Here is a 13,862-nt window from a genome sequence, read left to right as displayed (position 1 = left end):
TAAATGTGTGCGCTTCCTGTGTGAGGCTTCTTGTAGACCCAGCTTGGTTCTCCTCCAATGTCTTCTCTTAGAGGTGTACCTGATTTTACTGCCAGTTTTCATTTGAATCCATTGAGAATGGGATGACTCTGCTTTTGTGTCTTGACCAGGAATCTCTTGAGACTGAAAGTCTTGTGAGAAGATGTGGTGAGTTACAAATTCAACCACACATAGGATGGCGGAGAAAAGAGTTGGGAAGGATTTAAAGAAAAAAAAAACAAAAATGATTCAGGATGATAAAAGCTGCAGAGGCAGCAGAACCTGCTAAGGCCACCTCTGGTCAAACCATTGCAGGAAAGAACTAGAAGCCTCGAGAGCACATAAAATGTAATAGGAGCCATCCACGATGTTCACTTTCTAAATCCAAGATTGTCCGAGTAAGGGAGAAGCTTCATGATAGTCTTGGTAATGGGATTGAGTGTGACCTTGAGAACGTTCCAGATTAACCCCCCAGAATGAGCCGTCTTTATGTCAAGGTATTGAAGGGGGCTGGTGTGAGTCCTTCTGCCCTCTTTCTTCCTGACTCCCCTTCCTTCTTAAAAGTCAACGTGCTGATATTTCTCTAGGTGACACACATGTTGACGAAAATAATCTACAAACAATCCATAATGCTAATAGGAATTGTAAAGAGTTTTATTTGAGCCAAACTGAAGACTATCACCTGGAAGACAGCCTGATATCTGGAGGAAACTGGGAGAAACTGCTCTGGAGAGGCATGGATTTCAGCATGGTTTTACATATTGTCAGAACAAAAAAATAAAATAAGTCATGGATACAATCCTTCAAGGTTTAAAAAAAAAAATCAGATCAGCACATAAAGAGAGTCAGTAATGGCCTTGGCAGCTGAGGAGGGAGTCCGAAGATTGGACCAGGATTGGTGTCCCAGAAAGGGAGGAATTTTAAATTTTTTTTTAACTTGGACATTCTTTATGCCTACTCAATGTTCCCTTTTTTTAAGAATTAAATTAGATGTACGAAGTATGTTTGATAGGCCAAAAATCAAGTGAACTCATGTAAGACAGAATGAGTTCCTCATACCTGATATGTAAAAATTTCTTTCATCAGCAACTATCAGTCTTAAGCACTAAAAAAAAAAAAAAAAAAAGCTTGAAAAAAATAAGTATACTTTCTCTGCATCTGCCCCTTCATGGTAAAGATTTTAGAACTGATTCTTGAAAATATGTCCATGGACATGATTTTGTGCCAACACTTGGACCTACACACTTTTTAAAAGCTTGGAAACAGAACTGTTTTTGTAAGTTAGGTTTCATTTATGTAGCATAAAACTCACCTTTTTCAAGTATACTATTCTGCAGTTTTTTTTTTTTAATATTCAATGTTGTGTGACCATCACCATGAATTCCAGAATAATCTGTTTGCAAAATATGTAGTTTGAAAATGAAGAGTTCCCTTGGGATTTGAACCCATTTATGAAACATAAACAGGTAGCTCTTTACCTTTGGTTTTTTGGACCAGCTAACTGACAACAGAGAAGGTTGACCCGCACAAGCTGCATTGTAACAAAATGCCTTTGCACAGTTGGTGGGTGGGGTGTAAAAACCAGTCCAATAATTTAGTAAAGCCCTCCTTCCATTCAGCTCCATAGTTTGTGACAGTCACTGAAAACCAGAGTTGAAGCAAACTGTCCTGAGAGCCTGGCCTTCAGGTTGATATTTTACAGTGCGAAATCAAAATGTGAGTAAATACGGAAGCACGTTCAGTCATATTAACATTTCTAGTGAGAGCAAAATGCTTTCCCTGCAGCTTTGTAAAAGTACAAAGAAATTTGTAGTTTTGTAAAATGTATTGGAAAATATGGCTGTCTTCAATCCTATAAAATTCTTTGGAATGTGTCTGTGGGGTAGGTTACATGACTCAGACAGTAAAGAATCCGCCTGCAATGCAAGACACCCGGGTTCAAACCATGGGTAGGGAAGATTCCCAGGAGCAGGAAATGGCAACCCATTCCAGTTTTCTTGATTGGAGAATCCCATGGACAGAGGAGCCTGGCAGGCTACAGCCCATGGGGTCGCAAACGAGGAAGACACATGTGAGTGACTAGCACTTTCACTTTCACATACTCAGTGTTTTTATATTGGAGTGGGTGCTCCTGAATATTTTCAGACAGAGGTCAGAAATGTTAGGAGTCTGTACTTCCTCTCTGGTTTCCTAGCTCCCTCCTACACCCCCACAACAGAAAAAGAAACAGAATAGTCTTCTCTTATCAGAGGTCAGCAGGATATTTTCTAGAGTCTTCCGGTCCTATTCTGTCCCTGCTCACAGCCTTCCACCCCGCTCCCACACTCTGGATGAAATTCCAGCTGCTCCCCCATCCTCCCATTCCCTCAGCTTTGACTCTGTGACCCACCCGGCTCCCCCAACTAGGTCCCCCTGCTGACCACACCCAGTCCTGCATCACTGTCCTTCTGTGTTGCCTTTGGTCTTTGCTCAATGTCAGCCCTTCATCAGCCCCTCGCTGACCTCCTGATGTGAATCACTACCCCCCTCACCCAGACACACACTCTGTGCCCCGACGAGCTATGGGCTTCTCTTCACACATGTATCACTCCTGTATCATGCTTAGAACAGTTTATTTGAGGGCTTCTTCCTCCCTCCCAGGAGGGCGGGGCCTGTGTCCCCAGCTCCCCTGCTGCTACTGGGATGCTCCAGTCTGGAAGGGGCACCATGGCCGCCCTCACAGCAGCTGAGGGACCTGGGACAAGTCTCCTCTGTGTCGCTGTCTCCTCTCTGTAATGGTACCACTGGGTTCCTTGGAGGGGCCGCTGAGGACTCTGTCCAGGGTACCCCGGAGCTCCTGGCCTGAGACTTCTCCGTGGGCCCCGGCTGACCACAGGGTGGGTTCCAGGACAGAGCCACGCCTCCAAGAAACCACGCCCATCGGAAACGACGCCTCCCGGAAAGCCGCACCTCCCCAAACCCCAGAGTCCCAGGGTCGCCTAAAGGCATGGTGCGGGTTCCAGCCGGGCCTGGGACCCTGGGGACAGTGCCAGCCTGGTGGGGCTGTGGGCAGTGGGGGGAGTCTGGATGGTCCGAGCCCCCTTACTGGGGTTCGAGGTGGCAGAACACAAAATCCCAAGCCACTGAAGTTGGGGTCGGACAGTAGGTCTACGGGTGTCACAGGGAAATCAGGGCCTCAGTCTCCGAGATAGTCTGGGCCATGAAGGGCTGTGAGCTGAGGCTCCTTCAATGCTGGAAGGTGAATCCTTCACTGCTGGGAGGTGAAGCTCTGGTGGTGGGGCCGGGTCAGGTCTTCGGGAGTGGCCACTAGGATAGGACTTTGGGGTGGGGACTCCAAGGTGGTAGCTCTGGTAGGGCCTGCCCTGGGAGATTTGGGCAGGAGAGCGGGAAGTCCCGAGACCTGGAACTGGTAGGGGTTAGTACAAGGTGGGAGCCAGCAGCAGCAGCATCGCCCCGGCCAACAGAGCCAGTGAAGGCGGGCTGGCTGCCAGGTGCGCGGCGTCGGAGACGCCGGCAGAGGCCAGCAGATTGCAGTCGGTGTAGGGCTCCACGCAGCCCGCAAAGGCCATGACGTGCGCCACGAAGGTCTCCTCCTGCACACCGTGCATCAGGTGCGCCTGAGGGCCACGTGCGAACACCGCCACGTCTTCGCCCCCGTGGGTCTCGCTAGCCAGGGGCACAGCAGCCTGCTGCCGGTACGAGGGGTCCTCTGGCCAGAAGGTGGGGAGTTAATGTGACAAGGGAGGCAGGCTTCCCCTCCCTAGAGTTCCCTAGGTGGCCAGGGTCCCCACCTCCCAGCGCCCCACCCACTACACTTACCGCTTGTGCTGTCATTAACATCAGGCCTCGAGCCCCCTCTAAGTGTATAGCCAGGGCCATTGCCGTAGAGGATGGAGGTGTAGGACTTGCTGTCTGAGGCCTTGCTGGGGGCCAGACCTTCAGGGAAGAGGGGACCCCGTGATCACACTGACCCCAGCCTTTGCAGTGCCTCCTGTGTGCAGAGCCCAGGCAGGTCTTGTCTGTTCAGTGACTTAATACTTACCAGAGGGATGCAGGGCAGTTGCTGTTACTACCCCACTTGACAGAGGAGGGAACTGGCTCAGAGCATTTTGTGCCTCGTAACTTAGGGACAAGGACCTGCCACTCTACCTGGGCTTACCGAAAATGGAGGTCCCACGCAGTGTGTAGCCACCAAAAGAGAAGACATGGGAATGGTCTGCAGTGACAAGGATCAGTGTGTCCAGTTCGCTAGTGAGCTCGTTAGCCTTGGCGATGGCATTGTCAAACATGACCGCCTCGGTCAGGGCCATATAAGCTTTGCTATCATGGTGACCGTGGTCAATGCGGCCTCCTGCAAGAAAGTCACATATAAGATACCAAACCCACCCTGATGGCCCTCATCATGCCTCTGTTCCGCAAGGGGCTGCCACTCACCCTCCACAAAGAGGTAGAAGCCCTGGGGGTTCCTGCTCAGCACTTGTAAGGCCGCCTCCGTCATCTCCTCCAGGGTCGGGTCTTTGGTGTGGTCTTGCTGAACATTATACTTCATGTCTGCCGGCTCAAAGAGGCCTGTGGGAAAGGAGAGCAGTGGTGACCCTCAAGCTGAGGATGGGGGTGACCCGTGGCACCCATCCCACGGAGGACAGTGGTTGTGGGTGGAGTCGTTACCCATGAGGTGTGTTACATTGGAGTCACTAGCGGCCTGAAGGAGCGCTGTGCGGTTCCACACATACTGGGCTCCCTGGGAGGGCAGAACCAGGCCTCAGCCCATAGCCCAACACCCCAGGCCTGGCCCCGCTGTACCCCCCGCACCCATGAGCCCCCATCACCTGGTGCTTGGCCTGCCACTCCTGCACCAGGTTCCGCTTGTCCTTCCGGACTCCGTTCTGATTGACATCATTTGGGTATTCAGGGTCTGGGGTGCCCTCAGGAAACATGTACTTTCGGCCTCCACCCAGAATCACCTGGAGCCATAGATTAGGGCAGGTGGGTTAGGGGCCTGGCTGGCCCTTTACTCCTCTCACACAGCCCCTACCTCCCCAACCAGGTCTGTGGGAAAGGCCCGTCCCCACCCCCTACCTGATGCCGCCCCAGCACACATGCACACACACACCCATGGAGACCCCGAAAGACCACAGAGCTGGAGTTTGCCTGCGAGTATTTTGAGAGTGTCCCACCCCCTCTGCCCAGCCCCAGCCTGTGCCCCTCATGTCGCACGTCAATGTCCATGTTGTAGACCAGCTGTTTGGCAATGTCCTGGCAGCCATTCCTCTGGGCATCGGAAGACAGGTCGGCATCTGAGTACCAGTTTCGGTTCACCGTGTGCGCGTAGGCCCCGGCTGGGGAGGCGTGCTGCACCCTGGTGGTGGTCACCACTCCCACTGACTTGCCTGAGGGTGGCAGAGGTCACAGTGGGCCACTGAGGTCTCTGAACCTGTCCCTGCCAGGAAGCTGACACCCAAGCCCACCTGCTTTCTTGGCCCGGTTCATCACAGACGTGACCTCATTCCCACGTGTCGTGTTGCACTGGTTGTAGCGGGCGGCTGCACTTACACCAATGGTTCTGTAGTTGCCCTTGACCCCACAGAGGTAGGCGGTGGCCGTGCCTGCACTGTCTGGCACCTGTCTGTCCACGTTGTATGTCTGGGGGCAGAGACGCCTTTAGCTCTGCTGGGGTAGACACCCAGATCCTGACCCAGGCCCTGGGCCCATCATCCAGCCCCTGGCCCCTATCTTAGCCCCCAACGCTCTTGGGGCTTTCTCTCCTACACTCTCCCTAGGCCCACATCAACCCCTCTGGAGTAGACCACTCTGAGGCCACTCGGCCCTTACCTTGGACAGAGCCAGGTATGGGAACTGGTCCATGGCCAGGGGTGTCTCAGGTCCTGGCTTGCCAGCCATCTGCCCCTTTAGGATCCGAGTGGCTGTCACCGTGGAAACCCCCATCCCTGAAGGTACACACTGTGTCAGGCCTGAGTCCCTGGGGCCAGCCTGGGTCAGCCGGCAGCCCTGGGCTCCAGTGTTGTGGGGGGACAGGGAGTGGACTGGCCTAGCGCACTCACCGTCCCCCAAGAAGAGGATGACATTCTTGGCGGCTGTCTGGATGGGCTGCAGTTTCTTAGCCACATCGAGGGCCTGGGCTGCCTGGCGGTTCCAGAAGGCAGGGTCTTCCTCCTCGACTGCCCAAGGGGAGAGTGTTGGTCAGGTTAGCCTGGGGCCAACCCCTGTGAGTACGGGGCACCAGGAGCTGCCTGATTACCTGGGATGAGGCCGAGGGAGAGCTGTAGCCACAGGCCCAGCAGCAGCAGCACACAGGCCCCCTGCATGGCTGTGGGATGGCAGAGGGTCAGGATGGAACCTGGGGAGGCCGGGTCTCAGGCAACGCTGGGGAACCAGGGACCGGCTGCAGCACTGGCTGCCCAGGCTTAAATGTAGGTAGACTTTGTCCCTGCTATTAAAGTCTCCGTGTCCTTCCCGGTTTCCTGAGTGGCCACACCCTGCCCCTCACCTGCCCTATGACTTTGAACCCTGTTGCCAGGGGGATGTGGTGGGTGTGGCTGAGCCAGTAGGGGTCCTGAGGATTCAGGTCCCTCCCTCACAGGATGGTCCCCAGCTGTCTCCTCAGGGTTGGGTGGGGATTAGGGTGCAGATGTCTTAGGCCTGAGGAACATTTTCAAGGTCCTGACTGAGGCTCCTCCCAGCCCTCTGCTCACCAAGTCCTGTGGGAGAACCGTCTCTCCTTCCTTCATGTGTTCAGTGTTTCCTGAGACTCGGCCTGGTTTGGTTCCCAGTGCTGAGGGACATAGCCTGGCCCAGGGGTCTGGGTTAGTTCCCTGATGCCCTGAGGCAGAGATCCATGGGGAGGCCTGTCTGCCCTGCCCCCTGCTCAGCTCCTCACCAGACTTGACCTGGGCAGGAGGTGTGGGCACTGGGCTAGTGGGGGCCCCTGGGAGCCTGGGCCCAGCTTCTGCTGTGGAGGACAGGGCTGGAGGTGACAGCAGATTGGGGGCCTTGTCTGTGTCTTCAGTTACTGAAGTGCTGGGTCTGCAGTGCTGTGTGTGTGTGTGTGTGTGTAAGGTGCCTGAAACGGGTCGACAGGCGTGGGCCCAGTGCCCCATTAACTGAAGTTGACCTCTGCTTCATTGGACAGGTAAATGGAAGGCAGAGGTGAGTCTGTTCTCTCCACAGGCCACACACACTCATAGGAACAGCTTCTGATAAGGAGCTAAAAGGTTTCGGTAACCCCAGGTTGGGTTCAAAAGCATTCTCCCATCCAACAATCCCACTTCTGGTGTGTTTCCCCAAGAATTGAAATCATGATCTGAAAGAGGTATTTGCACACTCGCAGTTTAGTAGCATTACTCACAGTAGCCAAGAGGCGCAAGCGACTCAACCATCCATGCAGACAAATGGATGAACAAAGCATGATATAACTCTACAATGTAATATTGTGCTTGGTTGCCCAGTCATGTCTGACTCTTTTCCACCTTATGGTCTGTAGCCTGCCAGGCTCCTCTGTCCATGGGGATTATCCAGGCAAGTATACTGTAGTGGGTAGCCATTCCCTTCTCCAGGGGATCCTCCAAACCCAGGGATCAAATCCAGGTCTCCTACATTGCAGGAGGATTCTTTACCAGCTGAACCAACAGGGAAGCCCTTTTTCTTGAGGGCCACATCTAGTGGAACTCATGGGACCAGGGAGGTAACTGCCTGGGCATCAGGCAGGGAGGTAGGAAGGGTAAGCATTGCGGCTGGGGACTGTCTCTCTGCTTTCAGGGAAGGTGAAAGCCTGGCTTCGGGCGAGGGGAAAGCCCCAACTTGGTCCAGCCGCTGGCCTCACCTGGCCCTGCTGACTCCCTCGGGCCCCTGCACCGATGTCCTTCTGCGTTGGTCCCGCCCTCACCACCTTTGGTCTTTGCTCAGTGTCAGCCTCCTCAGCCTCTCTCTGACTTATTGATGTGAATCACCCACTCCCTCCTCTCCCCCCACACACGGACACATACTCTGTGCCCCCACCTAAGGGCTTTTCTTCCCACACGTATCACTCCCGTATCACACTTAGAACAGTTTATTTGAGGGCTGCTTCCTCCCTCCCAGGAGGGCGGGGCCTGTGTCCCTACCCCCAGTTCCCACGCTGTTCCTGGGATCTCCCAGCATGGAAGGGGCACCGGGGCCACCTTCATAGCAGCTGAAGGACCTGGGACAAGTGTCCTCTCCTCTGTGTTGCTGTCTCCTCTCTGTAATGGTACCCTGGGTTCCTAGGAGGGGCTGCTGAGAGCTCTGTCCAGGGTCCCCCGGGGCTCCTGACCCCAGACGTCTCCATGGCGGGCAAGGTGCCCACAAGGTGGGTTCATGGGGGACCGGAAGCCATAGCTCCCCAGGAGCCACACCTCCTCGGGCACCACGCCTCCTCAGTTGCGATGCCTCCCGGAAACCCCAGAGTCCCAGGGTCACCAGAAAGGCAAGGTGTGGGTTCCAGCCGTGCCTGGAACCCCTGGGACCATGCCAGCCTGGTCCTCAGGTGGGGCTGTGGGCAGTGGGGGGAGTCTGGATGGTCCGAGTCCTCTTACTGGGGTTCGAGGTGGCAGAACACAAAATCCCAAGCCACTGAAGTTGGGGTCGGACAGTAGGTCTACGGGGGTCACAGGGAAATCAGGGCCTCAGCCTCCAGGCTGGGCTGGGCCATGAAGGGCTGTGAGCTGAGGCTCCTTCAATGCTGGAAGGTGAATCCTTCACTGCTGGGAGGTGAAGCTCTGGTGGTGGGGCCGGGTCGGGTCTTCGGGAGTGGCCGCTAGGATAGGACTTCGGGGTGGGGACTCCAAGGTGGTAGCTCTGGTAGGGCCTGCGCTGGGAGATTTTGGGCAGGAGAGCGGGAAGTCCCGAGACCTGGAACTGGTGGGGGTTAGTACAAGGTGGGAGCCAGCAGCAGCAGCATCGCCCCGGCCAACAGAGCCAGTGAAGGCGGGCTGGCTGCCAGGTGCGCGGCGTCGGAGACGCCAGCGGGGTCCGGCAGATTGCAGTCGGTGTAGGGCTCCACGCAGCCCGCAAAGGCCATGAGGTGCGCCACAAAGGTCTCCTCCTGCACGCCGTGCACCAGGTGCGCCTGAGGGCCGCGTGCGAACACCGCCACGTCTTCGCCCCCGTGGGACTCACTAGACAGGGGCACAGCGGCCTGCTGCCGGTACGAGGGGTCCTCTGGCCAGAAGGTGGGGAGTTAATGTGACAAGGGAGGCAGGCTTCCCCTCCCTAGAGTTCCCTAGGTGGCCAGGGTCCCCACCTCCCAGCGCCCCACCCAGTACACTTACCGCTTGTGCTGTCATTAACATCAGGCCTCGAGCCCCCGCCAAGTGCATAGCCAGGGCCATTGCCATAGAGGATGGAGGTGTAGGACTTGCTGTCTGAGGCCTTGCTGGGGGCCAGACCTTCAGGGAAGAGGGGACCCCATGATCACACTGACCCCTGCCTTTGCAGTGCCTCCTGTGTGCAGAGCCCAGGCAGGTCTTGTCTGTTCAGTGACTTAATCCTCACCAGAGTGATGCAGGGCAGTTGCTGTTACTACCCTACTTGACAGAGGAGGGAACTGGCTCAGAGCATTTTGTGCCTCGCAACTTAGGGACAAGGACCTGCCACTCTACCAGGGCTTACCGAAAATGGAGGTCCCACGCAGTGTGTAGCCACCAAAAGAGAAGACATGGGAATGGTCTGCAGTGGCAAGGATCAGCGTGTCCAGTTCACTAGTGAGCTCGTTAGCCTTGGCTATGGCATTGTCAAACATGACTGTATCAGTCAGGGCCATATAAGCTTTGCCTTCATGGTGACCGTGGTCAATGCGGCCTCCTGCAAGAAGGTCACATATAAGATACCAAACCCACCCTGATGGCCCTCATCACGCCTCTGTTCCGCAAGGGGCTGCCACTCACCCTCCACAAAGAGGTAGAAGCCCTGGGGGTTCCTGCTCAGCACTTGTAAGGCTGCCTCCGTCATCTCCTCCAGGGTCGGGTCTTTGGTGTGGTCTTGCTGAACATTATACTTCATGTCTGCCGGCTCAAAGAGGCCTGTGGGAAAGGGGAGCAGTGGTGACCCTCACTCAAGCTGAGGATGGGGGTGGCCCATGGCACCCATCCCACGGAGGACAGTGGTTGTGGGTGGAGTCGTTACCCATGAGGTGTGTTACACTGGAGTCACTGGCTGCCTGAAGGAGCGCTGTGCGGTTCCACACATACTGGGCTCCCTGGGAGGGCAGAACCAGGCCTCAGCCCATAGCCCAACACCCCAGGCCTGGCCCCGCTGTACCCTGCACCCATGAGCCCCCATCACCTGGTGCTTGGCCTGCCACTCCTGCACCAGATTCCGCTTGTCCTTCCGGACTCCGGTCTGATTAACATCATTTGGGTATTCAGGGTCTGGGGTGCCCTCAGGAAACATGTACTTTCGGCCTCCACCCAGAATCACCTAGAGCCAGAGATTAGGGCAGGTGGGTTAGGGGCCTGGCTGGCCCTTTACTCCTCTCACACAGCCCCTACCTCCCCAACCAGGTCTGTGGGAAAGGCCTGTCCCCACCTGTAACTCCTACAGGGTGCCCCTCCTCACCCCCACAAACCCGTGGAGATCCTTCAAGACTCCAAGGCTGTGGGTTGCCTGGGACTGTGTTGAGAGTGTCCCACCCCCTCTGCCCAGCCCCGCCCCGATCTCATCGTGTCGCACGTCAATGTCCATGTTGTAGACCAGCTGAGTGGCGATGTCCTGGCAGCCATACGTCTGGGCATCGGCAGGCAGGTCGGCGTCTGAGTACCAGTTTCGGTTCACCGTGTGCGCGTAGGCCCCGGCTGGGGAGGCGTGCTGCACCCTGGAGGTGGTCACCACTCCCACTGACTTGCCTGAGGGTGGCAGAGGTCACGGTGGGCCACCGAGGTCTCTGAACCCGTCCCTGCCCGGGATACTGACTCTCAAGCCCACCTGCTTTCTTGGCCCGGTTCATCACAGATGTGACCTCGTTCCCACTTGTCGTGTTGCACTGGTTGTAGCGGGCGGCTGCACTTACACCAATGGTCTTATAGTTGCCCTTGACCCCACACAGGTAGGCGGTGGCCGTGCCTGCGCTGTCTGGCACCTGTCTGTCCACGTTGTATGTCTGGGAGCATAGATGGCTTCAGCTCTGCTGGGGTAGACACCCAGCTCCTGCCCCAGCCCCTGGACCCATCCTTACAGCCCCGGCCCCTATCTCAGCCCCAGACCCTCCTGGGGCTTTCCCTCCTACCCTGCTCCTTAGGCCCTACCCACCCCTCTAGTGTAGACCTTACCTTGGACAGTTGACCTTACCTTGGACAGAGCCACATATGGGAACTGGTCCATGGCCAGGGGTGTCTCAGGTCCCAGCTTGCCATTCATCTGCCCCTTTAGAATCCGAGTGGCTGTCACCGTAGGCACTCCCATCCCTGAAGGTACACAGTGTCTCAGGTCCGAGTTCCCGGGGCCAGCCTGGGTCAGCCGGCATTACAGTGTTCCAGGCCTGTCAGGGGACAGGGGGTGGACCAGCCTAGCGCACTCACCATCCCCCAAGAAGAGGATGACATTCTTGGCGGCTGTCTGGATGGGCTGCAGCTTCTTAGCCACATCGAGGGCCTGGGCTGCCTGGCGGTTCCAGAAGGCGGGGTCTTCCTCCTCGACTGCCCAAGGGGAGAGTGTTGGTCAGGTCAGCCTGGGGCCAACCCCTGTGAGTAGGGGGTGCCGAGAGCTGCCTGATTACCTGGGATGATGCCAAAGGAGAGTTGTAGCTGCAGGCCCAGGAGCAGCAGCACGCAGGCCCCCTGCATGGCTGTGTGATGGCAGAGGGTCAGGATGGGACCTGGGGAGGGCAAGGCTTTCCCTGGGTCTTGGGCAAGGCTGGGACACCAGGTACCAGGTCAGTACTAGCTGTCCAGGCTGAAATCCCTGCTTTTAAAGTCTCTGTGTCCCTCCCAGTTTCCTGGGTGGCCACACCCTGCCCCTCACCTGCCCTATGACTTTGAGCCCTGTTGTCAGGGGGAGGTCGTGGTTGTGGCTGAGCCAGTAGGGGTCCTGAGGATTCAGGTCCCTCCCTCACAGGATGGTCCCCAGCTGTCTCCTCAGGGTTGGGTGGGGATTAGGGTGCAGATGTCTTAGGCCTGAGGAACATTTTCAAGGTCCTGACTGAGGCTCCTCCCAGCCCTCTGCTCACCAAGTCCTGTGGGAGAACCGTCTCTCCTTCCTTCATGTGTTCAGTGTTTCCTGAGACTCGGCCTGGTTTGGTTCCCAGTGCTGAGGGACATAGCCTGGCCCAGGGGTCTGGGTTAGTTCCCTGATGCCCTGAGGCAGAGATCCATGGGGAGGCCTGTCTGCCCTGCCCCCTGCTCAGCTCCTCACCAGACTTGACCTGGGCAGGAGGTGTGGGCACTGGGCTAGTGGGGGCCCCTGGGAGCCTGGGCCCAGCTTCTGCTGTGGAGGACAGGGCTGGAGGTGACAGCAGATTGGGGGCCTTGTCTGTGTCTTCAGTTACTGAAGTGCTGGGTCTGCAGTGCTGTGTGTGTGTGTGTGTGTGTAAGGTGCCTGAAACGGGTCGACAGGCGTGGGCCCAGTGCCCCATTAACTGAAGTTGACCTCTGCTTTGTTGGACAGGTAAATGGAAGGCAGAGGTGAGTCTGTTCTCTCCACAGGCCACACACACTCATAGGAACAGCTTCTGATAAGGTGCTAAAAGGTTTCGGTAACCCCAAGTTGGGTTCAAAAGCATTTCTCCAATCCAACAATCTGACTTCTGGGTGTGTATCCTCAGCAATTAAAAGCAAGATCTGGAAGAGGTATTTGCACGCTCACATTTTAGCAGTGTTATTCACAGTAGCCAAGAGGTGCAAGCAAGTCAACATCCACAGCCGACAAATGGATGAACAAAGCATGATATAACTCTACAGTGGAATACTGTGCTTAGCTGCTCCATTGCGTCTGACTCTTTTCCACCTTATGGTCTGTAGCCTGCCAGGCTCCTCTGTCCATGGGGATTCTCCAGGCAAGAATACTGCAGTGGGTTGTCATGCCCTTGTCCAGGGACCTTCTTGTCCAGGGATTGAACCTAGGCCTCCTGCATTGCAGGTGAATTATTTATCATCTGCCACCAGGGAAGCCCCAGTGGAATATTATGCTGCCTTCAAAAGGAAGGAAAGTTCGATAGCTCCTATTCTATGGATGAACCTTGAGGACATGATGCTCAGTGATGCAGTTGCCGTGGTTTTTGTTTAGTTGTTAAGTTGTGTCTGACTCTTTTGCCATCCCATGGAGTGTTTCCTGCCAGGGTCCTCTGTCCATAGTAAATTCCAGGGGATCTTTCTGATTCAGGGATCAATCCCACGTCTCCTGCATTGGCAGGTGGATTCTTCACTGCTGAGTCATCAGGGAAGTTTCAATGAAGTACATCAGCCACAAAAAGACAAATACTATGTGGTTTTACTTCATTAGGCATCCCAAGTAAGCTCTTTGAAAGAAAAGCCAAGAGAAACCTAAACAGTATATTAAAAAGTAGAGACATTACTTTGCTGACAAAGGTCCATATAGTCAAAGCTATGGTTTTTCCCATAGTCACATACAGATGTGAGTTAGACCATAAAGAAGGCTGGGCACTGAAGAATTGATACTTTTGAACTGTGGTGTTGGAGAAGACTCTTGAGAGTCCCTTGGACTACAAGGAGGTCAAACCAGTCAATCCTAAAGGAAATAAACCCTGAATATTCATTGGAAGGACGGATGCTGAAGCTAAAACTCCAACACTTTGGCCACCTAGTCTGAAGAGCTGACTCAGGGTCTTTTCTAGACCCTGATGCTGGGAAAGATTGAAG

General features: G+C 55.3%; 2 protein-coding genes across 2 annotated transcripts; both read right to left on the bottom strand.

Moving 5' to 3' along the window:
- Window positions 1-3,434: 3,434 nt before the first annotated feature.
- LOC138434744 (intestinal-type alkaline phosphatase-like) lies at window positions 3,435-6,344 on the bottom strand. The gene is made up of 11 exons (XM_069579491.1): window positions 6,278-6,344; window positions 6,081-6,197; window positions 5,851-5,966; window positions 5,487-5,661; window positions 5,236-5,408; window positions 4,848-4,982; window positions 4,687-4,759; window positions 4,453-4,587; window positions 4,178-4,369; window positions 3,838-3,954; window positions 3,435-3,727 (listed from the first exon to the last, which is right to left on the bottom strand). Exons 1-11 carry the CDS (start codon window positions 6,342-6,344, stop codon window positions 3,435-3,437), a joined length of 1,593 nt encoding a protein of 530 aa, XP_069435592.1.
- A 2,576-nt stretch (window positions 6,345-8,920) lies between these two features.
- Window positions 8,921-11,831, bottom strand: LOC138434743 (intestinal-type alkaline phosphatase). The gene is made up of 11 exons (XM_069579490.1): window positions 11,765-11,831; window positions 11,568-11,684; window positions 11,338-11,453; window positions 10,975-11,149; window positions 10,723-10,895; window positions 10,336-10,470; window positions 10,177-10,249; window positions 9,939-10,073; window positions 9,664-9,855; window positions 9,324-9,440; window positions 8,921-9,213 (listed from the first exon to the last, which is right to left on the bottom strand). Exons 1-11 carry the CDS (start codon window positions 11,829-11,831, stop codon window positions 8,921-8,923), a joined length of 1,593 nt encoding a protein of 530 aa, XP_069435591.1.
- Between the last annotated feature and the right edge of the window lie 2,031 nt (window positions 11,832-13,862).

Source organism: Ovis canadensis, chromosome 2, assembly GCF_042477335.2.
Source record: "Ovis canadensis isolate MfBH-ARS-UI-01 breed Bighorn chromosome 2, ARS-UI_OviCan_v2, whole genome shotgun sequence".
NCBI lineage: Eukaryota > Metazoa > Chordata > Mammalia > Artiodactyla > Bovidae > Ovis > Ovis canadensis.
This window is presented reverse-complemented; position numbering and strand designations above follow the sequence as displayed.